The 27301-nt window shown below is 45.7% G+C and overlaps 1 protein-coding gene across 1 annotated transcript in view; it reads left to right on the top strand.

Moving 5' to 3' along the window:
• LOC147732631 (uncharacterized) overlaps nt 1-27301 on the top strand; it is a 277650-nt gene that overhangs the window by 170707 nt on the left and 79642 nt on the right. The window contains exon 5 of the mRNA XM_086958837.1: nt 20713-20826. Within this exon, the coding sequence (XP_086814963.1) occupies nt 20713-20826 (114 nt within the window). The remainder of the gene's footprint in view (nt 1-20712; nt 20827-27301) is intronic.

Genomic DNA, 27301 nt, shown 5'->3' on the forward strand with positions numbered 1-27301 from the left:
GTAGGGACTTGTCCAGCACCATCTAATGCGGAACCTGATCCAGGTTAAGAAGAAGCTGTGGAAACAGGGGGAGACTGATAGGAAAAATCCCAAGAAAGTTCCAGAAGAACCGGAAACCAAACTTGTAACCTCCAAATCAGGGTGATGGGAACAACCTCTTCACGTTGCCGCCTGATCTGGGCTGACGCTCTTGAGATTATCGCAAATGGCGGGAATACGTAGGCTCGCTCCTGACCCCAGTCCTGCAGAAATCTGTGGCAGCTGCCAGAGGATCCGGCCTCCAACTGAAGAACCAGGGTATCTGATTATCCAGTCTGTAGGCAAATAGATCTACTGAGAACGAGCCCCATTGGTTCTGAAGCATAGCAAAAACCTCTGGGTGTAACCTCCAAAGACTGGAATCTTAAAATTGTGCGAGTGCTAGTCTGCCAACTGATTCCCCCGCCCAGGTGAGCTCTTCCGCCATCACAGAAATCTGGTGGTCAGGGCAGAACTGCCAAAAATTTGTCTCCAGATCTGAGAGAACCTTCAAACGAGTGCCGCCTAGGTGATATATGTACCTGACCGCTGAGATATTGTCCATAGGAAACATCTGAATTCTGTCCCCGGATGAACAGACCGCAAAGGACCCTGCCAAAAGCTCTAAACAATTGATGTGCAGTGTTTGCTCTTGGGGAGACCAAGAACCTCCTGTGGAAAAATCTCTTAACCAGGCACCCAAGCCTGACCTGCTGGCGTTGGACTCTATAACAAGGTCTGGGGTGGTACCAAATATCGCTTGCCTATTCCACACCTCTATATGGATGAGCCTCCAGCTAATTCCCTTGTGCGCTTAGCCGGACAGGGCCACAGAGTGAGAGTAAGGAAGGCCTCTCCACTAGTGGTCCGCTTTCAGTCTCTGCAGAGCCTGATAATGCAACGGGCCAGGAAAGATGGCCGGTATGGAAGCCAACAATATCCCCACAAACCAGGCAGTCTGCCTGAGGGGCACCCTCTGCTTGACCTGCGTCCTGCGCAGCTCATGCCAGAATTTGGATATCTTCCGCGATGGAAGGCTGAGAGTAGCTGTTGAAGAGTCTATCACGAAACCTAGGACCATTGCCTTTTGAGACTGAACCAACAGAGACTTTTTGACAATGATGACAAAACCAAGATTCTACAAGTGTTCGACAGCCCGCTGTAACTGCTGCCTGAACTGCTAGGGTTCCTGCGCCAAAAGAATCATATCGTCGAGGTAGACAAGGAACAGAATTTACCACCCCTGAAGGTGTTCCAAGACTGGTTTTAGCACCTTCGTGAAGCACCTAGGAGCAGAGAAAAGCCCAAAAGGCAGAGTTGTAAATTGGTACACCTGCAGGCGCCAAAGGAACGGCAAGAACATCCTGTGGGGGGGGGAAAGATCGGAATTACAAGGTACTCATCCTTTAAGGGCAATCCACCGGGTGTAGGACATCTCTCAGGATGTGGAAAATGGCGTTAAACCAACCACTCGTTGAATTCCCAGCAACACGGACCCTGGTTCTTGGACCTCCCACCAATACGAAGCCAGCACCCTCCTGGCCCTCAACACAGGACGCCACGCCGCCTGCCACTTCACATCACCGAAGGACACCCAATGACCCTTCTCCTGGGGAAACTGCAGCTGCATCCTTACCCATCTCCACACACCAGCTCCTCTCGCCGCCCAACTGACCAACAGCACACCCGACCGGCTTAGCTGCATCCTCCTCAACATGCACTCCGTCCACAGACACACCATAGAAATCTAGTACCTCTTCGATACCACTTCCTCTGACATTGCCACAGAAACCTATACCAACCAAAGCTCTGGCCTGGACATCACCCTCTGCGATCCCTGACCACTACAAAATCACCTTCAAGGACTGCACCGACTGACCAGTAGGAGGCATCGCCATCATCCACAAGAACACCCTCCGCCTGACCACTCACGTGGACGACTCAACTACATCCATGGAACCCCTCCACTTCCAGATCCAGACCAACACCAGTCTCCGCAACAACCTCTTCTACAGGTCAGATCCAGAACAACACCACCCTCAGCAACAACCTCGTCTACAGGCCTTCCGGCCCGCCCGCCCTTCACCAACACCATCATCGGCCTCAGCACATCCCAGGCTCTCGCATCCACAAATTACATCCTACTTGGTGACCTCAACTTTCACCTGGGCAACCCCAGTAACCAGAACACCGTATCCCTTCTGGAGAACCTTGCAAACATCGAACTTAAGCAGCTAGTTACCGCTCCAACCAACGCAACAGGGCACACGCTTGACTCAGTCTTCTCTGCCAGCGGAAACATCTCCTACAACCACACCACTGAACTCCTCTGGACCGACCACCACTGTGTGCACTTTGCCTTCACTACGTTCCACGTACTCCACTGCCCTCACCATTACCCCTCCCCCCGTCGTAGCTGGAACAAGGTCACTGAAGAACATCTCTCCACCTTCCTCAGCACTACCGCACCGCCGATGCTAACTCCTCGGCCCGCGACCTCCACCGATGGATCTCCATCTGCGCGACACTCAGGCACCCCTCAGAAAGGTTCCCAGCAAGCTACATACGGAGAAAGCCAGCTGGTTCACTCCTGCTCGCCACGAGTTGAGAAGCACCTGTTTATGACTTGAGAAGAGATGAAGGAACAACAATACCCCGAAAGCCCATGCAACCTTCAAAACCGCTGTCAGCGCACACCACCTCCTCAAAACTACAAAGAAAACAACTCTCCAAGATTGAATCAATGCCAATACACGCAACAGCAAAGAACTCTTCGCCATCATCAGAGATTTCGCCAGACCCAACTTTGTGACCACAAACGTCCTACATGCCACCCCCCAAACCTCTGCAACAAACTCGGCAACTTCTTTCACCACCAGATCAGGCAGATCTACGATTGGTTCGACACCCACACTCCCACCACGCCTGACACCACTGCACGCAACCACGTCACACCCCAGCAGGTCCTGCTCAACTGGACTCCACTCACCACAGACAACACATTCAAGACCATGAAGAGGATCCATTCTGGAGCCCTCTCGGACCCTTGCCTGTATCACATCTTCAATAGAGCAGCCACCTTTATCGCCCAAGCTTTGCTGCACCTTTAACTGCTCCATCAAGACCACCACCTTCCCCGATGACTGGAAACACTCCCTGCTGAAGAAGCCATCCGCCGACTTCACAGACCTTAAGAACTTCAGACCCCTCTCCCTGCTCCCATTTCTAGCCAAGGTCATCAAGAAAACCACCAATGCCCAACTCTCAGAATTAATCGAAGGGAAACATGTCCTGGACATTTCCCAATCTGGATTCCGAAGCCACCACTGCACCTGGACTGCACTCCTCGCAACCACCGATGACATCCGCTCCGTCTACCTAGGCAAAACTACAGCCCTCATCCTACTGGACCTCTCGGCCACCTTTGTTACTGTCTCCCACTGCATCCTAATCACGATACTCCACAACGCCGGCATCCACGACAAGGCCCTGGACTGGATCCACTCCTTCCTTACCAGCTGAACATAGCGAGTCAGACTACCTCCGTTCCTCTCAGACCTACAAAGATCAGCTGCGGAGTGCTCCAGGGCTCCTCCCTGAGCCCCACCCTCTTCAACGTTGAAATGGCCCCCATCTCTGCCATCGTCCGGGAACCACGGACTCGACATTGTCATCTATGCTGACGACACCCAGCTGGACCTCTCCATCACCAACGAACCCTCAACTGCCAGAATAAACTCCCACAGCGAGATGAAGGCCGTTACCACCTGGATGAAAGATAGCTGTCTCAAGCTCAACCAAGACAAGACCAAAGTATGCATCCTGGGACCTACTCCCTCAGCTTGTGACGACTCCTGTTACCCTGCCTCACTGGGAAACTCCACCCACCCCCATGGTCCATGCACATGACCTCTTCATCATACTGGACTCCTCGCTCACTGTGAACTGCCAGATCTACGCCGTTTCCTCAATTTGCTTCCACATGCTCCGTCTGCTTCGAAAGACATTCAGATGTCTCCCCACCAAATTCAGAAATACTGGCACCCAGGCACTCCTCACCAGCAGACTCGACTATGGCAACACACTCTATGCCAGCGTCACCCAGAAACTCTTCAGGAAACTACAGAACGTTCAAAACTTCGCAGCCAGACTGGTCCTCAACATCCCCGCAGCAGCCACATCACCGAACACCTTTGAGAACTTCGCTATCTTCCAGTCAATAAAAGAATTAGCTTCAAGCTCCTCGTATAGGCCTACAAAGCTCTCCACGACGCAGGAACTGCATATCTGAACCACTGCCCTCCATTTCAAGTACTCGCCAGACACCTGTGCTCCACCCAACTGGCCCTGGCTACCGTCCCACGGATCCACAAGACCAAAACCGGAGGAAGATCTTTCTTCCGCCTCGCTGGCAAGACCTGGAACACCTTGCCTATGCACCTCGGGTAATCCCTGTCGCTGACTCAATTCAGGAAGGGATTAAATACCTAGCTCCAACTGATTCCCTGCGCCCAGACGGAGCAGCAATAAACCCCGCCCCGCCCTCAACCGCCTTGAGACCCTCACAGGTGAGTGGACACGCTGTACAAACCCCTGATTGATTGAACTTGTGTAAATTCAGCACCGGACGCTGATCCAGTCTGCTTTGTCCACTAAAAACATGTTACTTATAAAACTCTGCAGGTGCAGAGACATAAGGCAAATAGCCCCTTTCTCGAAGGGAGGTAACCTCGGCATCTACCAGTTCTACCTCCTACCTCGAAAACTAGATAGGCCCTGGCCTTCTGTCCTGGCGCGGGTTACTGCAGAACTCTAAGCGATACCCCTGCACAGTTTGCAGCACCCAAGCATTGCATGGGATCATTTCCCACCTGTACTAACTTGGCCAAGCAGCCCCCACTCGTAAGAAAGAAGCGGTAGATACACTTACCGGAGTCTCAGGCAGCATCTCCCCTCTGAAGCCACTGCCCCTTGAGCGTCTCCCCCGGGTGGGGTAGAAGTTGTTATAGCAGGCTTGATCCTGGAACTGCCTGCGCCTAGAGCCTTCCTCTCTGGAGTTTTGGAAGGACTGGCCGGGTGAGCAGCCCCTACATTGATCGGCTACACAGAATACCCAGGAGGAGAAAACCCGGTTCGTAGAAGACTGGGCCTTATCCAGGGATGTGAATGTATTGACAAATTGCCCCATCTTTTTCATAAAAGGCTTGCCAAGTAATCCTCCCTGGGCCACCTCCTCGGCCTCCAAATCTGCCATTTCCCCCGACTTCCTTTCAACCTTAATAAGAAATAACTTTCTCTGCTCAGTATAAAAAGCGCAGTTGAGGTTACCATTGAACACCACTCTGCGCTGGGCCCAACTGAAGAGGGCATCCGGAGATATAAGGGCTTCTGATACTTTGGCTTCCTGGCCATCTACAAAATCATAGTGATAGGACCCAGGGCGTCCAAGAGTTTATCCTTGCACGCCCGCCAGGACCTATTGACCCCTTTTTGGGGTCCGTAATAAATTTGGCACGGAAAGTGGCCATCCTTGGATCCAACTCTGAGGTCTGGGCCACTTTGCTGTCTAGAGAGGGGCAAGGACACTCCGTCCCGAGTCGACTACTGGCCTTTTTACCCATGGGGGTGTGAATCCTACTAGCCACATAGCTTGCAACCTTGGAAGCAGGTGTTCACTTGGATGATCGAGGGTGTAGGATCTTCTCCGGATCAATCATATCAGAACCATCATTCACCCCTTGAAGGTCACCACGTAATGGTGTAGTGGAAGGATGCCATGGTCTGAAGTGACCGTCCTCCTCATCAGTATGCCCCTTGGCCTTATCTCCCACCCCTTCTGCCAGGCCCGCTGTTAAAGGCGGCTTGGGCATGGGCTCAGTGTCCGTGGGCACAGGCAGTGACTGGTTCCAGGTGAGAAAAGCTTTGCGCAAACACGCAAAAGCTTCCCGGTCCACCCAATCAACCTTATGGTGTTTAGCTGGGGTAGGCTACACATCCCCCTGAGCAAACTGTGGGCGTTCAGAGGCATTTGCTGTGGACAGAGCCCACTTTGCATATTGTTGCACCATCTGCTGTGCTAGGCACTCCTCCATCGAAGCAATAGCCACCTCAACCGCCCTGTAAATCGATGCGTCTACCGTGTCGTACAATTAGTTATCACAGGGAACCTGGGCCAAGGGATCTTCGTCCCACTGCATGTCACCTTGTTCCGACATGCTTGCAGCACGGACAGCATCACTGTAACAATACTAGGGACCCTGCACAGCGCTGTGTGACACATGCAATGCTTAAGGCCAGCAGGATAGAGTAATGCCTCCAAGCAGTCTCAGTGAGACTGTTGTTCAGGTGCTGGGGATCAGTGAATCACACAGAGGGCAGAGCCGCCAACTCACTAGGGGTCGAGGCCCTAGGAACACTACCCTCCCTGACTGATAAAATAGTTGGGGTACAAGTAACCACCTGGGAGCGTGTCCCCTCCAGGCCGATAGTAATGCCTGGCAGCAATACAGACCCCATTGGGGCGTCAATGACAACAAGCAAACCTACCCCAGGTGGCTACCCAGGGCGTCGAACGTTATGCAGGCTTCACAGCCTGTATAGACCCTCAATAAGGGCATCACTCTCCAGGGGCAAGCTAAGGCACTGACAAGCGACTGGCGATCTTTGATTCTGACAGGGATTCTAAAAATCGTGTGTCGCGAATCATAGTTTTCGCACTGCATTAGCGCTACCTAGCGGTTGGAGGACACCAAAGCGCACATAAAACTGTAACTATAATGCAGAATCGTCTAGGAGCGCAAATGTGGTGCTGCCACTGAAATCGGAACATGCCCACGCCGGCACAGACATTCAACCACCTTATGAAGAAAAGGAAAAATTTACTTATATCTGTCTGCAAGCTGCGAAGAAAGAGGAAGACCGGACACAGAAGAGGGGCAATATGATGGATCCTGGGCCCTGATTAAACAATGGATTGTGATGGACTGTGCTTGTCAGGTTTTTTTTCACCAATTTCCCTGGAGTTCTGGGAAATGTGGTTTGGTTCACTGTTCAAATGGCTGCTGTTAAATTAAAGTGAAGAAAGATCAAGCATAATCTGGAGCCCACAGTCCTGACATAGAATTCCCAAGTGGGGCATGCCTCTTTGAAGACTCTTTTTGGGTAGGATTGGAAGCTGTATTATTTTCTCTTCTTGTCCATGAGATTTAGTGGGATGAGCTTGCTAATCTGATCAGTGCCTTACTGTAATCCTAGTTCTCTTTCCAGGGAATCCTCATCAAAGCCAAAAGCGATCCTCCTTCCTCCTTTGACAAGAAGTTAAAACAGAGGTTTTGATTTTTTATCAGGATCTTTTATCTCTGTTAGAATAAAGTGACTTAACTGGCGAAGGTGAGTCCCTAGTGCCACTTTTATTGCTTTATCTATGCTCTGCATTTCCTTTATTTTTCCTTTTTTAAAGAGAGGTTTGTTAGTGATATATCTAGCCACTTTAGTTTTAGTGATTACTTTAATATAATTGGATAATTAATAATAAATATAAGTGACATTTGGTCTTTACTTGCATCTCATAGAACGTGAACGCATCCACACTTGCGGTGCAAGGCTCCAGGCGGATTACGAGTCCCGTCGAACATGCATCAATATTTAGTGAAAAACAGCACTCCAACACCACGATTCATTGTGGATGTATTCAGTTTCATGAATATAACGAATTTCGGCTTACCAAGAAGCCTTTGTCAAGTGAATGTGTGCCAACTTCCTATAGACACAAACCAATGACATACTATGCATACAAATATAATGTTACAAAGAACAGTAAGGTTAAAAATGAGTTAATCTCTTCCCAGGGGTTGTGACGCCAATATAGTCTCTGACGGTTTTCGATATCTTGGCATATATATATTACAAAAGATCCGAGGGTTTTCCATCAGCGAAACCTCTTACCTCCTTTACACTGTCTCTGAGCTGACGTACAGAATTGGAAAACATTACCTCTTACGCTCCTGGGCAGAGCTGCCCTTTACAAAATGATAGCACTTCCCCGCTTTCTCTATGCTTTACAGAACACACCATATCTAGCCCCACCCCAATATTTTCAGTCAGTTGACTCTGAGGTACGGACTCTGCTCTGGAACGGCAGCACACCCCGAATCGCTCTTGCTAAACTTACGAAAAGCTGGTACGACGGAGGTATCGCCTTGCCAGCTATTGGGTCATACTATTGGGCCTCACAGCAAGTGGTCCTTAATCACTGGGCGCACCGTCCTATCACAGACCCAGCATACAGAATGGACAGGCAAAACATAACTGCTGGCACCTACTTGCAGGCACTGTACGGAGGGACACGATATACACCTAAATAGACCCCGACTTCTACCACAGTTTCAATCTGGCACGCTGCTACGGCTGCCCTAGGCTGGAAGGGTAAAATCACGCGGTTACTCCATTATTAGAATCCTGTCAACTAGATATGCTATCTAGGCAACCGGGGTTCAACAAATGGAACCTGATTGGTCTCTCCAGGGTTGGGGACTTATGGGTGAGAGGCGGGGTTGTTCCGTTCGGCGAATTGCAGGCGCAGTACCATTTGCACGAAGGCAAAACTTTCAGATATCTGTAGGCCAGACATGCATTACATAAAACGATCCCTAAGGGTTCTGACCTACCCGATTCCTCCCCTCTGGAGGAAAGGGTCCTGGATGACTACGTCTCAGAAAAAGCCATCTCGCTGACCTACCGTAAAATCCTAAATGTACCTGAGACTCACGATCAACTACGAGCAAAATGGGTGGATGATGTAGGAGATGTAAAGAAACTCCCTAGCACACGTTAGAAATCAAGTTCTTTTCAGGTTTTTTCAAAATTCTGCATTCATCATTCTTGCATTCAGAAATGACTCTCGTTTGTATAATCCGGTTGTTTCTTGTGAAGTTTTATTCTTGGACTCTCACAGCCAACACGTTTTTAGTCGTATTGGGAATGTAACCCACGACTTTCTCAAGGCTGCATAGGTAAAAGAAGAAAACAAACAAAATTGTTTGAGGACCTAACACAAGCGTCCCATTGACAGTGTTAATTTATCACAAGTCAAGTCAAGTCAGAATTTATATAGCGCACTACATACCCAGAGGGTCTCAAGGCGCTTGAGGAAGGGGGGGAGGTTTACTTATCGAATATCCAGGTTTTAAGCTGTTTTCTGAAGGCTAGGTGGTTTTGAGTAAGGCGGAGGTGGATGGGAAGGGAATTCCAGGTTTTGGCCGCTAAGTAGGAGAAGGATCTTCCCCCCATGGTGGCTTTGTGGATGCGCGGAACAGCGGCGAGGGCTTGGTTGGACGAACGCAGCTGGCGGGTGGGGGTGTAAAAGGAAAGGCGCGTGTTGAGACAATCAGGTCCAAGTTCGTATAGGGCTTTGTGTGCGTGGGTGAGGAGACGGAACGTTATCCTCTTGTTGACGGGGAGCCAGTGAAGGTCTTTCAGGTGAACGAAAATGTGGTCTGTGCGGGGGATGTCTAGTATGAGTCTGGCTGAAGCATTTTGGATGCGTTGGAGTTTTTTCTGCAGTTTTGCGGTGGCACCGGCGTAAAGGGTGTTTCCGTAGTCTAGACGGCTTGTAACCAGAGCGTGGGTGACCGTTTTTCTTGTTTCGGTGGGGATCCAGCGAAATGTTTTTTTGAGCATGCGTAGGATGTTGAAGCATGATGATGAGACGGCGTTGACTTGTCTGGTCATCGAGAGTGAGGAGTCCAGGATGATGCCCAGGTTCCGTGCGTGGTCCCTCGGTATGGGGGCTTTTCCTAGGGCCGTTGGCCACCAAGAGTCGTCCCAGGCGGAAGGGGATGCACCTAAGATGAGGACTTCCGTTTTGTCCGAGTTCAGTTTCAGACGGCTGTGCTTCATCCACTCGGCTACTTCTTTCATCCCTTCATGTAGGTTGGTTTTGGCGGTGATTGGGTCTTTGGTGAGTGAGAGGATCAGCTGAGTGTCATCAGCGTAGGAGATGATGTTGAGGTTGTGTTGACGTGCGATGGTTGCGAGGGGGCTCATGTAGACGTTGAAGAGGGTGGGGCTGAGTGATGATCCTTGCGGGACGCCGCAGATGACTTCGGTGGCTTCTGACTTAAAAGGGGGGAGGCGGACTCTCTGAGTTCTTCCAGCGAGGAACGAGATGATCCAGTCCAATGCTTTTCCTTGAATTCCGATGTTTCTGAGGCGTTGTATCAGGGTGCTATGGCAGACTGTGTCGAAGGCTGCAGAGAGGTCAAGGAGGATGAGGGCGACTGTGTCTCCGTTGTCCAGTAGTGTTCGAATGTCGTCTGTGCTGCGATGAGGGCGGTCTCGGTGCTGTGTTTGGCTCGGAAGCCAGACTGTGAGGAGTCGAGTGATTTGTTGTTTTCGAGGAAGGCAGCGAGCTGATTGTTGATGGCTTTCTCCATGACTTTGGCAGGGAATGGGAGGAGCAAGATGGGGCGGTAGTTTTTGAGTTCGGTGGGGTCAGCTGTGGGTTTCTTCAGAAGGGCGCTGAGTTTGGCATGTTTCCAGCTTTCTGGGAATGTGGCGGAGTTAAGGGAGCAGTTGATGACGTCTCGGAGATGGGGTGCGATAATGGAGTCTGCTTTGTTGAAGATGTGATGGGGGCATGGGTCTGTAGGGGATCCTGAGTGGATGGAGTTCATCAGGCGAATGGTGTCTTCTGTGGTGATTGGGTTCCAGTCGAAAAGGTTATTCGGAGGAGGTACAGGTTCGGAGGTGAGTGGGGTGGACTGGTTTACGGGTTGGTTGTCAAAGCTGTTATGAATGTCGGCGATTTTGTCATGCAAGAATGAGGCGAGGGAGTCGCAGAGGACTTGAGAGGGGGTGATGTCGTTTGAGCTGGCGGTGGGGTTGGTGAATTTTTTGATGATGTTGAAAAGTTCCTTGCTGTTGTGGGCGTTGTTGTCAAGTCGGTCTTTGAGAGCTGATTTCTTGGCTGTCCGGATTAGTTGGTGGTGTTTGCGGGTGGCGTTTTTGAAGGCGGCTTGGGTGATAGTGTTTGGGTCTTTTTTCCAAGTTTTCCCAAGGGAACAACAGAGCTTCTTGGATTTCTTAAGGTCATCGTTGAACCAGGGGGCGTTCTTGCTTCCTTGCTTGATTTGATGTTTTTTCAAGGGTGCTAGTTTGTCGGCGGTTTGGGTTAACCATTGTGTGTGGTTGATGGCGGCTTGGTTAGGGTTCGTTGAATATGCCGTGGGTTTTTGAAGAAGCGATGTGGAGATCTGGTCGATGGTGATTTTGTTCCAATTTCTTCGCAGAGTTGGTTGAGGGTGGTTGTGGATCGTGGTCTTATTGTAAATGAAGTGGATGCAACTGTGGTCCGTCCAGTGGAGGGGTGTGGTGTGAGTGAAGGAGATATGCTTGCTGGAGGTGAAGATAGGGTCGAGTGTGTGTCCTGCATAGTGTGTGGGGGTGTTAACAAGTTGTTTGAGTCCGAGATTGGCGAGATTGTCCAGAAGGGTGGTAGTGTTACTGTCGTTGCTCTTTTCCAGATGGAAATTGAGGTCTCCCAATAGAATGTATTCTTCCGAGGGGAGGGCGTGTGGGGGGATGAAGTCAGTGATGTCTTCGCTGAATTTTGTACGGGGTCCTGGTGGCCTGTAGAGGAGGGTGCCTCTGCGTGTGGTCTTGGGGTCGGTGTGGATCTGGAAGTGAAGGTGTTCGGCGATAGCGAGGTTGTCTTTTGAGCTGGTTGAGACGCGGATGGTGTTCTTGTGGACGATGGCGATACCTCCCCCTGTTTGGATGGTGCGGTCCTTACGGATGATCTTGTAGCCGTCCGGGATGGCTATGGTGATGTCTGGAGCTGAAGAGGCATTCATCCAGGTTTCTGTTAGGAAGGCGATGTCCGGAGAAATGGTGTCGAGTAGATTCCAAAGGTCAATGGCGTGTTTGTGAACCGAGCGGGTGTTGAGAAGGATGCATTTAAGGTGGTTGGTGTTGGATTTCTGTTTGGTGTTTGTGGGTTTGGTGTGGGTCTTGATGCAGGTGAATTTGCAGGATTGGCAGGTGAAGGGTCCATGGGTGTGTCCTGGTACTGCTTGGGCGCAGTTAGGGAGTCGGCTGGGGTTAAGTGCTAAGAGGGTGGAGGCGTCGTATGTAATGCGGGAGGGGTGGGTGATGCGGGGACCAGGGGGTCTGGCGCTGGGCGCGGTCCAGGCGCCGACGGGCGTAGACGGGCTTACCTTTGGCGCACCTTCGGCGCAGCCGCAGCGCGTGGACGCTGCGCGTAGGTCCATCTGTCATAAATGGAGAGTGGAGGGGGCGGAGCGTGGGAGGGTCAGCTGGGAGGCGGGAGCGAGGTGCAGGGAGGGTCTGGGACGGGTCAAAAGAGCAAACACAAAATGGCAGTAAAGTAAACAATGCTGCGAAGGGTCCCCAACAACAAGAGGCACACTAGCAATGGAGCGCTATGGGGGAAAGAGCACCTCAGGTCAGCAGGGGCAAAGCGCCACACCAAGTAGAACCACAAAGCGCTATGCAAAGCAGATCACGAAGCGCACCACTATCCGAGCACAAGCGCAGTCAAAAGCAAGGCACAGAAGCGGTATTTAAATATTAGAAATGCGAGGCAGTAATCACCACTATCAGAGCACAAGCGCAGTCAAAAGCAAGGCACAGAAGCGGTATTTAAATATTAGAAATGCGAGGCAGTAATCAGCTGAAAGGTACGATACCAGGAGAGGAGGTGAGGGGAGCGACCCAAGTTGGTTCAATGTTAATCATTCGTGCCATGCATCAAAGTATCACAGGTGGTGATTAGTCAGTGCACTTCGTGTTTTGAAGCAATGTTTTAAAACAATATTTTTAGAAAAAACAATTCTTTACGTAGATGTAACTATTCGTATTCATTAGATCATATAACACATAATGTACCTCTGTAATCAGTAGGTCGTAGTAATATGGAGAGACCAGTGTGCGGTATGCATATATATGTGATAGGTGCGGGTGCTCGAGATGCTATCGTGTATGGAGGTGATTTAATTATCTTAGGAACTCGTGAATATGGGAAATGTGGAAGGTTGTGAAAAAGGGGATACATATTAGTGCGACGTTTACATGCACAATATCTGGTGAGGGAGTGTCAAAATTCCCTGAAAATACCTCTTTGTGGTAAAGCGGTCGTATCTGTAAATATAATAAATTTAACAAAAGGAGATAATCAGTATAAATGTGCTAAATGTATGTTCTTTGCAATACTCATGTAGCTAGTCCCATTACTCACATATTCTGCGGTGATACTTCCAACCCGCAGTGGGGTTCTGTTGGGGATGTACACGGCGTCTCAGTTGAATTCAGTAAAAAAGTCAAGGTGTGTAGCTTCTTAGCTCTGTTTATTCGTATGTAGGGCTGTAGAAATAAGGTACGATTTCTAATTATTGTAAAAAACTATATTACTAATGAAGAAGCTGATTATCGTAAATCCCATGCCTCGTCATTATTTAGTACCTCGATAGTATTGGTCTCCGGTAAGATCTAATACGATGTGCCATGCACATATATTTAGAAAAACCCTATTTCATACTTGAAATCAAATCATAGCTAAGTCGCAAGTAATTAACATGACCTTACTATCTATCCGCAAAGCTCTTTTGAGCCAGAAAACGGGCTATGATATATCAGTGAAACAGTCAGATTAAAATCCTAGCTCTTCGTAATATTCACTTCGAGAGACAGCGTAACAGGGTTGATATTCGCCTATCCAACCAACGAGTTACATTCTATTCGTAGTATTTTGTCGCAGGTCAATATGGCATGTTAATTTATAAAGTTCGTATATGTCAAAAGGAAGGAAATTATCTCCTATTCAACACAATGTTAATACGGGTCAGAATCAGAACCCAGTGGTCTGGAAAACGCGTATCGGCGCTATAATCACGCCTACCTTTCGCCATTCCAAAGATGTGATCATACGTCCCCGGTCCTTCCGTAAGACTCCGGTTCAACAGTATACTAGTGGAGTACTGTTTTATATTTCCCGGCACTTGTGTTAGTTCTCGTTTGAGTTACGGGCTCGTCGTGAATTATCGCGAGAGCCACGTGTATAATATGAGCATCATCCCGAATATTGGATAGTTCTGGCGGCCATCTTATAAAGTCTATATGGTAGTAACACGCATTGTATCTTCTTATTTCTAAGTAACGTAGCTTATTACGACATAATTTCCCGCAAAGAAACTATTTGTAAGTGAATATCTGGAGAAATTAAACTCCGCATTTGGCCGGTTGTTGTTTATAAGCAAAAAAAAAGACATAAGTAACGTCTGGGATTAATCACGAAATCTCGCGATGTTTTGCGAGAGGCTATGAGCCTAGTAGGGTATGTAACAGCTGAGTCCATATTGGAATATCTAATGGACATGTTAGTGTTAATGTTTTACTATGTCTAAGGCACTCGACCTGTACTTGAGAATTCCAATGCTTCCATAATACACAGTCGTAATAAATATACATTGTTAATAAGCTAGCTAAATCTAAAAAATCAAAAATATGTAGCGAAACAAGAATATCGTTACTCTGTTAAAATGGAAAGCCACCGAAGCGCTCTGTCCTATTGATGTTTAATTCTGCGTAAAGCGTCGATCTATTGGGAACATTTATAGTTTAAAAAGGCCAGAGTACTCTTATATACATTCATAATACTGTGGTCATATCGTGGTTTGTTCCAGTGCATAACAATACTGTGAGTGATACTCGGTCTCAAAAGAAACTTATACTGGTAATGATGTGTTCCTGGTAATGTCCCAGTGCTGCGTGATATACGTGACTAATGGTCCATACCGTATGTGCTCAATTGTTGCTTATATTCCAAGGATGGTGCTCCTAATTAGTCTCTCCCTCCTATGTGGTTCATTACAAGGGATATAGTAGTGTTTCATACATTAAGTAAGTGACATAGAACTTAGAGTGCACATCTCTTTATATTCATAATATCAGTGAATCATCAACAACTATAACCTCTAGTACTTGTTACGGGTAGCATGTTCATTTTTTCTTTTTGATCTGACATGTCTGGGGTCATGTCTGTAGTCGACGTCAGTGTGTTGTCTAGGTGCCTAAAAAGTAGTGTAGCTCAGGATCTATGTTTAGGCCCTAGTCAACACTTCGTAATTTGAGTATCCAGTATGCCTCTCTCCTCCTCAGTGATAATTCTCTGTTACCACCTCTTGGATTTTTTGGTATATATTCGATGCCCAAAAATTTGAAGGAGCGGTTTTGTGATTGAGCTGGGCATATTGACATGTGAGATGTAGGAGATGTAGTCGATAAAGACTGGAGGAACGCCTTGGCCTCATCCGGGGAGGTGGCTATCCGTTCCCATTTTAAGCTCATACAGCTTAAGCTGCTCCATAGAACCTATTACACTAGTTCAGCGCTGGCTAAGGCTCCTAGACTCCCCGGTCTGCCCCTGTGGTTGTGGCTCCATAGGTACCTTTTTGCACCAGTGGTGGGAATGTCCGGTTCCTCAGCGATACTGGAGTAGGATTTTGTCCACTGTGTCCCAGATATTTCATAAATCCATTGAAGCTTCCCCCCGGCTTGTCTCCTGAATATCTGGAAAGCTACTGATTTGTCAAGAACTGAACAAGGGTGGGTTTCGTTGGGCTGCATAGTGGCAAAACGTAACAGCGCCAGAACATGGAAGGGACAAATTGAGCTGAGATCTACTGATTGGGAGTCCAACATGGACTGGTGAATGCAGGCGGAGAGGGTGGTTTATGAAAGCAGGGGATGCCAGGGCAAGTAGATGAAAATATGGGGGCCCTGGAACGAGAGCAGAGGTTTCCTTTGCACCCCTTTTAATGACCCTTCCCCATTCACTGTTGACAATGTGACATTGAGGTTCAGTGGATTAATGGGACTGTGATTCATTTAATAACGGTATTGACATTTTGTGCTGAATTATACTATATTGTAAACTATACCAGGTGCAACTTTTGAATATCTTGAAGGTTGAACCTCACTGTATTTGTTTTATGTGTGTTGTTTTATGTTAATTTTCAAATAAAAAAGATTTTTAAAAATCGAGGTAATCTACTTAACCATCATAACTATTGTGTAAGTAGAGAATTCATTGTACTTTGTACAATTTTTTAAAAATTATTATTGCTTGTGTGTTAGTGACCTAGTAGTCTATAGCAAAGTTAGTTAGAAGTCTTTTGTTTCAGTCAGAAAATGGCTATATAGATGAAACCCTTAAAAGATATACATACGTGCCAGTCATTCTTACATCTGCTCCGGAAACTAGGATTGATTAAGTGAATAAAATACTTGGCTACATTTAGTAAGTGATATCTTATATAACTTTTTCACCTTTTTTTGATGTATCATGGTTGAAGGACTTGTCCCTTTCTCTAGCTCCTGTTTCGAGACTCTCCATGGAGTCCCGAGCAGTTTTGTTCTGTATAGATATTGCTTCAAGAATTAAACCAGTGCTTATTAAATTCATCTTGGATGGCTTCTTTAAGTAACATTAGTATTTATTTCTTTGGTTAGTCACATGAAGTTTCTAACACAGTATCATTGAGTCAAAACACAGTAGATATTACCAGATATAGCAAATTGTCTTTTTTTATTAGAGACATCATAAAGGGAGTTGTAGACAGTATCTTCAAGACACTCCTTTCTATTCATTTGGACTCAATGAGAGTATTTTGTCTATCCTCAGGAAAGGCAATCTTCGTTGCAATTGTGGCAGACCTGTATTCCCAAGAAACAACTGGAGTTTGTTTTTGCATCACTTGTGAAGTTCTTTCGGAGTCCAGTGCGAGCATACTATATTTCTCGACAGTTTCTTTCAGAGTAACTCACTTAATACTGTTCACTTTCTTCAGGTAGCTCTAACCAATGTAATTTGAAGTCAGCATAGAGATGTGTGAAGAAGATCGGTCATTTATGGCATTCATTTTCAGTTAAAGGGGGGTTCAAGATCTTGCAGCACAGGCTTTTATCTTAACAGAATGTAATCAATATACAGTAGACATAACAAGGTGGATAAACGTCCACTCAGGAATTCAGGACTCATTACATAGGGATGATTCTACCCCTCATGTCAGAGTACTTTTTGGTAGCCATTAGTTAGGCATAGGTTCAAATATGGGGCAAAGGGTACATATAGCCGATGTTTGTTTTCAGTCCTGATAATAGCCACGAGGACAATTGTTTTTCTCAAACATTTTCAGTAAGGGGTGACCTCACTCACACCTTGCTTGTCCTTGGTTCTGCTTGCTTGTCCATGTAGATCTACAAAGGATCCAGGGCTGGAGAAGACAAATTCACCTACTTGTAACTACAGTTTTGCAGCGTTGGTATTTTTTGTAGATTCACAATCAAACCCTCCTTTCTCCCTATTGAGGTATGGTAGTCTGTGGGGGGAATGATGTTCACTGTGCTGTCACCACATTGGTTGAGGTTTCCAATGAAGTGATTGTGGTACTAAGGCAACTATGTTTAGTCATTTCCAGGCACTGTTTAGCATTGACCTTCTATTTTGAAGTTACAGAGGCTCTCCCGCCTCGTCAATGGGTAGTGATTAAAGCTTCTGAATCTATGAAAAAGGCCACCTTTGAAGAACTGTATTTACAGGTGAACAACTTGTTTCTTCCAACCTATGACCTTCCAATGTTGTACCATGAGTTCTCCCTTCTTTGCTCTTGCACATTTTAGGCTCTTACCTGTCCTGTCCTTGCCCATCATTGAATGTTCTCTCCCATAATATACACGCATCTGATCCCGTGCCTCATGCTCTTTCTTTCTTCTTTTGGTGCTCTTTCCCAATCTGTGTTCTTGTGTCCTCTCGTATCCCACGCTCTCTCTCTCCTATTCTGTGATTTAAATTATCTGGTGCTTTCCCATCTTGTGTTCTCTCACAGACTCTGCTCCACTTCCTATGCTTTGTCCTGATAGAGCAAGGACTCGTAGAAAAGAGACTTGCTCGGAAGCAATCCTCTCATTTAACTCACTAACATGTTAATAATTACGTATTGTGTAAAACTTAACATGCACCTCATAAAAACATGAATTAGTGAAGCTTGCATATGTGTTTGCTAACGCTAACCAACTCAAACAAATTGCTAAAATCGCTTTAACAGGGAAATCTTTACTGCGCATGCGTCAACTGCATCCATGCAATAAGGCGTACTAAAGCTTGGAGAGAAATTCTTGCGCATGAGCAAAAGATACTAAAATGGAGTCTTAAAGACTCGCGTGCATGGCACCTGCTTAGCTGAAAACGAAAACAAGCTATTTTACTAATGCTAATGCGGCAAAAGTGTTAATTAGTAAAGGGGGTTAGAGTAGAGACAGGTGGTTTACAGTGAAACCGTTCATTTGAGAAAGTAACATTTGTCATCTCTGACTTTATCCATAGTGCGCATTTGGGCCTCTCAGGTATGTCCAAAGTGAGCTGAATCATGTAGTTTATGCACATGAGAACTGAAAGTCAGCCCGGAAGAATGAAGTGCGGGTCGAGAAGAGGACAAGGTCGCAGTGTGCCTGAGCCTGAGAACCGCCAGTGAAAGATCTAAATGAATGAGGCTACATGTTCAAATTAAATCATTTGTTGCAGATGAAATGTGAATGCGGGTGGGAAAATAAAGTATGAAAAAAAATTAAGGGGATGGGTTTGTTAGCAATGGCCTAACTGAAAAGATTGATATGTAAGCTTGGTGTGATGATCTCCCCCCTCCCCTTGCCCGACCAATCGGATTTGGTATTTTTACGATATTGAAACTTTGGTGGGTGGTACATGAAGAGCGAAAGGTATAACCGAGGTAGTCTTTAGTTAGTTAGTTAGTTAGACGTCGATGCTGAGATGCTGTGAGCTGTGGCAGTTGTCGGAGTAGTGAGAGATGCTGATGAAGAACCTGAATGCAGAGCCCTCTATCCTAACTTAATTAAGTTAGAAAGAAGATTGCGGAAGAATCTTGAGGAGGAAGAGTGTCTGAGAGGGGTGCAACGCGACCGTCTGTATTAGAGAGGTCATCTATTCTGTCCTGAATCCTGTCCTGAAGTCTTAGTCTCCTGAACTATCCCGGGGACCCTTACCAGCCCTTTGGCCAGGGGGGTTGTTCTTCACACCAGCCTTGGTAACTAACATTTCATGCATTTGCAGATGTTCTTTTCTCTCTGTCCTCTCCTTTCTGAGCATAAGTCATTGCCAGTTTGAAGTATGTGTTGATGATTTCATTAATTGAATCTTCCCTCCTATGAGTGACGGTGACTGTACTGTATTCTTGAAGTGGTTCACATGCAAATAATTTAGATAAAGACTAAAAACTTACCCAAGTCTGTGGTTATTTACTTCAAGTTATATAGAAGTTTTAGAATGATGTTCATTATCACCATCAATTTGTTCAACTAATGGTCCTTCGACCAGAGGAAATAACTTTTTGTTCAGTGAATGGTTAGTTAGGAATGGTGAATAACTAATCTTGATTTTGTGATCACCCTCACAAACTTTGACTCCAGCGGTTTAATCAATTGTGTGTGTTTATGGGCCCGGGTGAGTATATGGTAGTAGAGTATCTGTTGTTGGTAGGCCGCTGGATCAGTTCTGTTCCAATCCTGCACTCTCTGATGTTACAATCATGCAATAGTCTGCTTTCTGATCCTGCCCTTCCAGCCTCTTTGTGCTATTTGTTTGTCAGCATGTTTTCCCTCCGAACCTATACTCTCCTATACTGTTCAGAGATGCATGCTGCCTCTTGCTTTTCCTCCAATGCGCATACATTTTCATTTTTTATTGACTGTCCTGAGATGGCTGTCTTTCTGCCATTCTAGACAAGTAAATAAAAATAACAATATAGTAAAAAACTAAAAAGAAGGTGCATGTGTCGTACAAACACAGCGGCCAACTTTTATTTTCTTTTGAATTCATTTCATTGAATTTTTAACTACATTAACTAGTCAAATTTCAGCAAAACATATCACCCCAGGATCATTTCTCAATTACGTCACATTGTTGGTTAGGCCAGTCCGCAGACAGTCATGGGCAATGTGCATGTCCCCAGTAAAATCAAGTCAAATATACCTCCCTGTAGTTCAGAGTACAGACTTAATACCCTCCTAGTCCACAGTTGCCATCTTAGACTGATTTTTCTTTAGGTTCAACAAAAATAATTTAAAGTTGGCCACTATGGTTGCAAGTGCCCACAAAGTGGATATTTTATAATTGTTTTTCTTAAACAAAAATCAGTGATATGGCCATAGTGCATGCACACTCGTTCACAGAGGCTATATTTGAATGATTTTTCTTTGTCTTTAAGAAAAATCATTTAACTATTGCTGCCGCCCCTGCATCTTGATGCAAGTACAGCAGAAATCTTAAGGGGAAAAACATCAAAAACAATAGGTTTTACAGGTGAGTCCTTATGCCTTTTAAAATGCTTGTTACAATTTGCTGAAATAACAGATTGTATTCTCGCAGCCAAACAATACTCTTCAATATCAAGATTCTCCATCTTTTTCATTGAAGCTACGAGTGCACATAGAATTGAAACAGGTAGAGTTGCAAGCCTTCATTGCATATACAGTTTACCTTATTGAAAATGTAAAAACGTTATTTAGGAGTCATGAGTGTTGGATGTGAATTCATTTTTGCAAAATGTAAAACCCACTTCTCTTTATTTTATGAAACATAACATTCAATAATTTGATTCACAGATTTTCAGATTCATGCTACTAATCCTAGCTTGAGGAAAGATGAAAAAAGTGTTTCAATTTTCATTGATCGCTTTGGTGTGGAGATTGAAGAAAACATTTCTGACCCCAACCCAGGTAAGTTATGAATACTCCTGAGTTGCAGATGAGATCTAGAAGTAACTTATTTCAGTAAAATATTGATGTTTCTGAGTTGTTGCATTGCTTAAATATGAATGTCTTTACAAATTTGTCATGTGGCATCTTCTGCCAGAGGTCACTCCTTTCACTCCCAGGATTCCCTAGATCTTGGGAGAAGCACCTCTCCAAGGACGTGGTGTCACTTCCAAACAACATTGAGAAGTATGATGTCGAAGGTTGCCAAATTACCCATATATTCGCTGTTGACAGGTACGCACTCGAAAACACCACATCATGTGATGTTGAAAGAACATAGCTGGTTGCAGTCAAAACGTTTGTTGATGTTGAAACCACCCTGAATATCAAACTCTAAGCATACCAATTGAAACCTCATTCAACATTGATACCAACATCACGCATTTCTGCATAGTGGGTTCAGGACCTACGTAAAAGGAATGTTCCACTCACATCAGACTCAGAGTACTGTCGTATGTGTTCACCTTCACGAGAGGTCACTCCTGAGGTACTCCTTTCATGCACAACATCACCAAGGGGTACACAATCTACACACTGTTCACCTGGCACTCCGGCTACCCATGCGCTTATTGTTTCTCCTTAGCTTCTTCTGCACACTTCTCTACTACCTCATTCCTCTGCTCCAGCAAAACCTGCATGGGATAAGAGTCTTCTTATACCGACTTCTCCTTCTAGAACTCGGAAACAAACCAAAAGTCCTAATAGAAAAAAGAGATCATGCTGCAGACCATCAGGAAGAAGATCTAGAAGTTCCTCTAGAGGGATATTAACATCTCACTACCAGTGTAAACTTTCCAATAGAAGATCTGGCTCTTGCCAAACAAAATGATCACCATCTTGAACTTCCACTTCAGTTTGTTCTTCTATCAGAGACTACTCTCCCACTCTGTCTGATTCACCTCCGGGTGAAGTCTCGCCAGTAGACGACCATACCACATTTAATGAGGTAGTGGGTAGAGAGGCTCCAAAAAATGAGGTACTGGTTAGAGAGGCTGCAGAATCAAATATCGCAGTGTTAACTCAGACCACAACAACCTCCGTGATATTTGAAATGCTACATCAAAATATTACATCCATACATCATCTTCCGCTGGGCCCTATATTGCTTGAACTTGGTATTCAATTATTATCTTAGCACCTGCTTAAATAAAGTCTGCCCCATCTAGACTTTCAAAGACATACAAACCACCCTATCAAGACCCTCTCTTCCTTTTCTGGGCTCTTTCATTGTTTTTGCGGCAAAGAAGTTGCATGTAATTGCCCCCTTCTGATTTACTCAACACAGAGAGTAAGATATTGAATTTGTTAGGGAAATACTGGCACCCTTCCAAGAGCAAATGAACAAAACTCACCAGACATAGCAGGTTGCTCAGAAACCGAGTAAAATTTATTTATTGGTACCAAATGCATGCATCATTGATGATCAGCAAGGAAGAAGTCAGATCTCCCGCCTTAGGGGCTCTCAGACTGCTTCTTCCCAGAGTGACTGGTTTCTGGGTGTTATATGCATTTAAGTAATGCCATGTAATGCCATGTCAGCGGAATTAGAATAAGGCACCAAGCCAAATATGGCTGACATGGATATGCAAGATCTGCACCATGCCAATGATAAACAGCTAGATATGGGCAGACCAGAAAAGGCTGCTCGGTCCTGTGTAAGCAAATTGCACAACCAGATAAGGAAACTATCATGAAGGCAGGACAAGCAAAGTGACCTCTAAGGTGGTTCGGAATAGCTGTAGAAGCTTGTCCAGTCGAGGTCAGATAGGAAGTCCTTTGGCGCGCCAGGCTTCATGTTAGTGTGATATATCTAAGCATGATATCTTTGAAGTGCATACACATGAATTTATATGGACGGATATATTTTTCAAAAATCCTCCCTTTCGGATAGTCCTATCCTTCATTAGTGTAAAACCTATATATATATATATATATATATATATATATATATATCCAGAACTTCGTTGTCCGCCCCAAGGAAACAGGAACCAGAATAACGAAACGGACCCAAGCAGGTAGATTTCAGCGCTTATTTATTTTTGTGCACCCTCTTGTCCGCCATGACGCGTTTCGGGCCCTGGAGCCCTTGATCACATGACATGGGCGAAATTCACCTCGTGATTTGTAGTGCAGAAAAGGTCACATGTTCCCAGGCCTTTAGAAATAAACAAAATACTTCAGCCTAATCCGAACTTTTTAACAATGGCTTTTTCAAAGTTCTTTACATTTCCTTTTTCATTCTTAGACTTTCCCTCTATGTTTGCTACTCCACAGTTATGTGCAAAATTCACAATAAATAGAATAAATATTTAGAATATATACATAAATATGTGCAAATTTGCAAAACATATTATATTAAATATTTATCAACGTATCAGTTTCAATACATATAAACCCCAACATCAATTTTCATATTTCATTAAATATTTACACATATCCTTCAAAGTATTTATAAAACTAATTTTTATAAAAAGGATGATTTTTGTGCAAAGTTGGCAAATTAAAGTGCATATTGTATAACTGAACTCGCTTCTATGTGGAATTTGGCACTCTGAGAGGGATTGGGAATACTGCCCCAGTGGGCATTGTCATTTTACGGATTACTGCTTCTATACTGCTTGGGAATTTTTGTGTTGTTCCTGCACACTTAAAAGAAATTATGTGGTTTCCCCCTAAATATGTGATTGAATTAATAACTTTTAAAACCTGGCAGTGCTAGATGTTTTAGTTAGTTTGACGACTTTTGTACCCCGGAATCTCTTTTTGGGCTTATGCATCTCATAATGATTCATACCTCTTGTCTTATGATGTTATTCTACTTGCAGACAAGTGTATAAATCCTCCGTCGCGTTGAGACCATTTGGTGTCTTGGTATCGAGCTCCAGAATGTAACGGGTTTCCAGTAATCTTAAACGGGCTTCTCTGTTGCCCCCTCTTATATATATACACACACACACACAAGAGTTGAGAATACATTAAATGTTTTTCAGAAACTTCAACTCCCATCATGCATCATTATGTGCAGAGGATGGTGAGAGTATAAAATACCAACTCGCTGTGAAAAAGTCCCTTTGTGGTTTAAACGCATTGGTGTGATAGCGCTGGTTTGAAAAATAAAACCGGATTTTGGGAACTACTGAGTGCCGCGAATTCTTTGGAAAAGAAAAAGCACTTTGGGTGAAGCCTGTTGTGAGCACCTGCTTTGAGTGCGCCTGGAAACGAACCCATGTTGTGATATATATATTACATTCTGGGAGTTGAAGTTTGCCATTACTATGCAACAATCAACAGGTGAGCAGACACTGCTTGGGGGAGGAGCTAGTCATTCTCAGCCACACTAAGAGAAGCAGGACTATCGGACTACTTTGATGGGTTCCAGCCAGTGAAGGGCACTGAGGAAGGCACTTACCAAACGCCGAAATGCATTTACCGCCACTGACTTTTGCACCATTGTAATAAAGATTCTCCAAAGGATCCCCCTCTGGCCTCTGCTTTTCTTGTTGGAGGAAGGTGTTATCCGCATATTCTGCACCAGCCTGAAGCGCAGCAAAGAAGGCCCCAATGCACAAGTGATCCGGTTAATTCAGGCATCGCACTGGTTTGCAGCGCTCTTGAGACTCGAGGGATCGAGAAAACCGGAATCCGCCTCTTTGCCTGGGATAGCCAAAACGGAGAGAGGTATTTTACCTTTGCCAGGGTGTTGTGTCATTGCATAGATGCCCCTGTTTCACAGCTACCTGGACAGAGCGGTCGTATCGGCACACAAGGGGACCCGAGGAGGCGCTTTTGAACTTTGGCGTGATTCCGTGGGGCACATCACCATAGCCTGCACAGAAGACGAAGCCTGTACCATTCTGGGACTATCACCCACACCGCTGGCCCAGATGCAAGATCATATTGCATTCTGGGAGTTGAAGTTTCCCATTACTATGCAACAATCAACAGGTGAGCAGTGTCAGGTTTCCACTCTGCAGGATCCTTCCGCCGTGACAAAGCTCCACCTCCGGACCTCCCGGACACCCCGAATGTATAAACACAGGGTGTTCAAGTGATACAGTGAGGGAAAAAACCCCAAAAGGGGAAAAACCCGGGAAGGGAAAGGAAGGGGGCTGCAGGGAAAAGGAAGCTGTAAAACAAAATACACAGCAGGTTAATACAGTACGTAAATCCTACTCTCATAATATTCTTGCTAAGGGTAATAGAGGTCACCTGTGCTATCTTAGCTTTATCTTCTTCCATGCAGTAGTATCTCGCAAAGCACCTTTCTATTCCTAAAGAATACAAGGACATCCGTTACTACAAAAGCATTCAGCTGCACCCATGCCTACACGTATGTAATGCGAATACGAAATACATACCCCCAAAGCTTAAATGAAATCCGGTAAAGAAATACTCCTTGGTGCCCATAGAATGTATGGCAGCAGTCAGACTCCCAGAATCAAGGAGAAATAAACAAGCCAAAACCTCTTGTACTACTCCAAAAGAAAGGTTCTTATAACTAACTGGTCCCAGATTCCTTCATCTGCAAATGTTAGAATAAAGAGTGTATACTCCAGTAACCATACAAGCACGTAACACCAAATACGGTAGGGCGTGGAATCAATGCCACTGCCGTCCGCTTTGGTACTTATATTCCACAAATAACAGGAGTATATGACATAACTTCATGACGGTAATGTGGAGATTATTCCCCCTACACTCCGCCACTGGCGCCAGAATCGAACGTTCCCAAAACAATAGAACTGATGCAACAGAGGAACTCACAGCCTTAGTGGGCACTGTAAGGTTTGTGTGCCAAAACCAACCAAGGAACAAAACAAGAAATACTTGCGAATGTTACTAGAGCTACCCGCTCTAACACACAGACGCAGAGAACAGTACCGGATCAACGCCTCCAAACCTGACGCTGGTCCTTCTCCCGCCAACGAGACACAGGAAAACGTTCAGAAAAGTTCGAGAGCAGCCGCTCACATGAATCAGAATCAGGTACGCCTGCCCCACGGACAAGCCGCGCTATATCCGGGCAGACAGCAAGGATCAAGGGAGTTGTAGTTAAACCCCCCGGGCCCCTGGGAAATGTAGTTTTAGTTCTAATATCGAGGTAGGCGCATCGGTGAGCCCTGACAAGCAGACACTGCTTGGGGGAGGAGCTCGTCATTCTCAGCCACACTGAAAGAGAATCAGGACTATCAGACTACTTTGATGGGTTCCAGCCAGTGAAGGGCACTGAGGAAGGCACTTACCAAACGCCGAAATGCATTTGCCGCCACTGACTTTTTCACCATTGTAATAACACTTCAACAGTCTAGAATTAAGAGCCATTTTCCTTTCTCTGCAAGCATTCCCTCCGAGAATCGCAAATTCCTCAGTGCTGGTGCGTACGGACAATACCACCAGCATGTTTTACATCAACAAGCAAGGGGGATGAGGTCTCTCTCCCTATCGCAGGAAGCTCAAAAGATGTGGGAGTGGGTTATACAACATGGCATAACCCTCAGAGCTGAGCATGTCAAGGGGGTTCAAAACTCCCTAGTCGTCAACCTCAGCAGATCTCTCGCAGGTTGCCACGAATGGGAGCTGGAACAAGAACAGGTGAACAGAGTCTTTCAGAGATGGGGCACGCCAACTCTAGATCTGTTTGCGATGCAACAGAACAGCAAATGCCGTTATTACGCCAGCAGATTTCCTCAACGGGGATCAAGAGGGATCAAGAGGGAATGCCCTGTCCATGAGATGGTCAGGAATCTACAGAGGATTCTGCAAAAGATGAAGAGGGAATACTGTACTCTTCTCCTCATTGCTCCTCGCTGGCCGAGGCAGTACTGGTTCCAACAACTGCTCCTGCTGTCTCAGCATCCTCTAATTCGTCTCAAGCCGACACTTTCAATGTTGACAAGAGAAAGAGTTCAGATTCTATACCCGGATCCACAATCGCTTCACTTGCACGCCTGGCTCCTGACTTCTTAGAGTTTAAGGATCTCAAGATTTCTCAAGACAGTAGAGAAATTCTGTCTCAAGCCCGTGCTCAGAGCACTATCAGAACGTACCGTTTTATATGGAAACGCTTCTGTTGTTGGTGTGAAGCAAATAATAATCATCCGCTCCAGGCTCCACCGGAGGATATCCTTCCTTACTTGCTATCACTAGCCAAGGCAGGTCTAGTATTCTCTTCTATCAAAGTGCATCTTGCAGCTATATCCAGATTCAGGAAAAGTTCGAACAAGCCATCACTATGTTCTACCTCACTGATAAAAGCAATTTCTGAAAGGATTGTTTCGAGCATTTCCTCCAATTCGACCTCCACCGCCTGAATGGGATCTCAATGTCGTTTTGTCTCAGTTAATGAGGAGGCCTTTTGAGCCTATTCACAGAACTGAACTGAAGTTTTAACCTGGAAAGTGGCTATTTTACTAGCTCTCACTTCAGCCTAGAGGGT

Source organism: Lissotriton vulgaris, chromosome 2_1 (genome assembly GCF_964263255.1).
Source record: "Lissotriton vulgaris chromosome 2_1, aLisVul1.2, whole genome shotgun sequence".
Lineage (NCBI taxonomy): Eukaryota > Metazoa > Chordata > Amphibia > Caudata > Salamandridae > Lissotriton > Lissotriton vulgaris.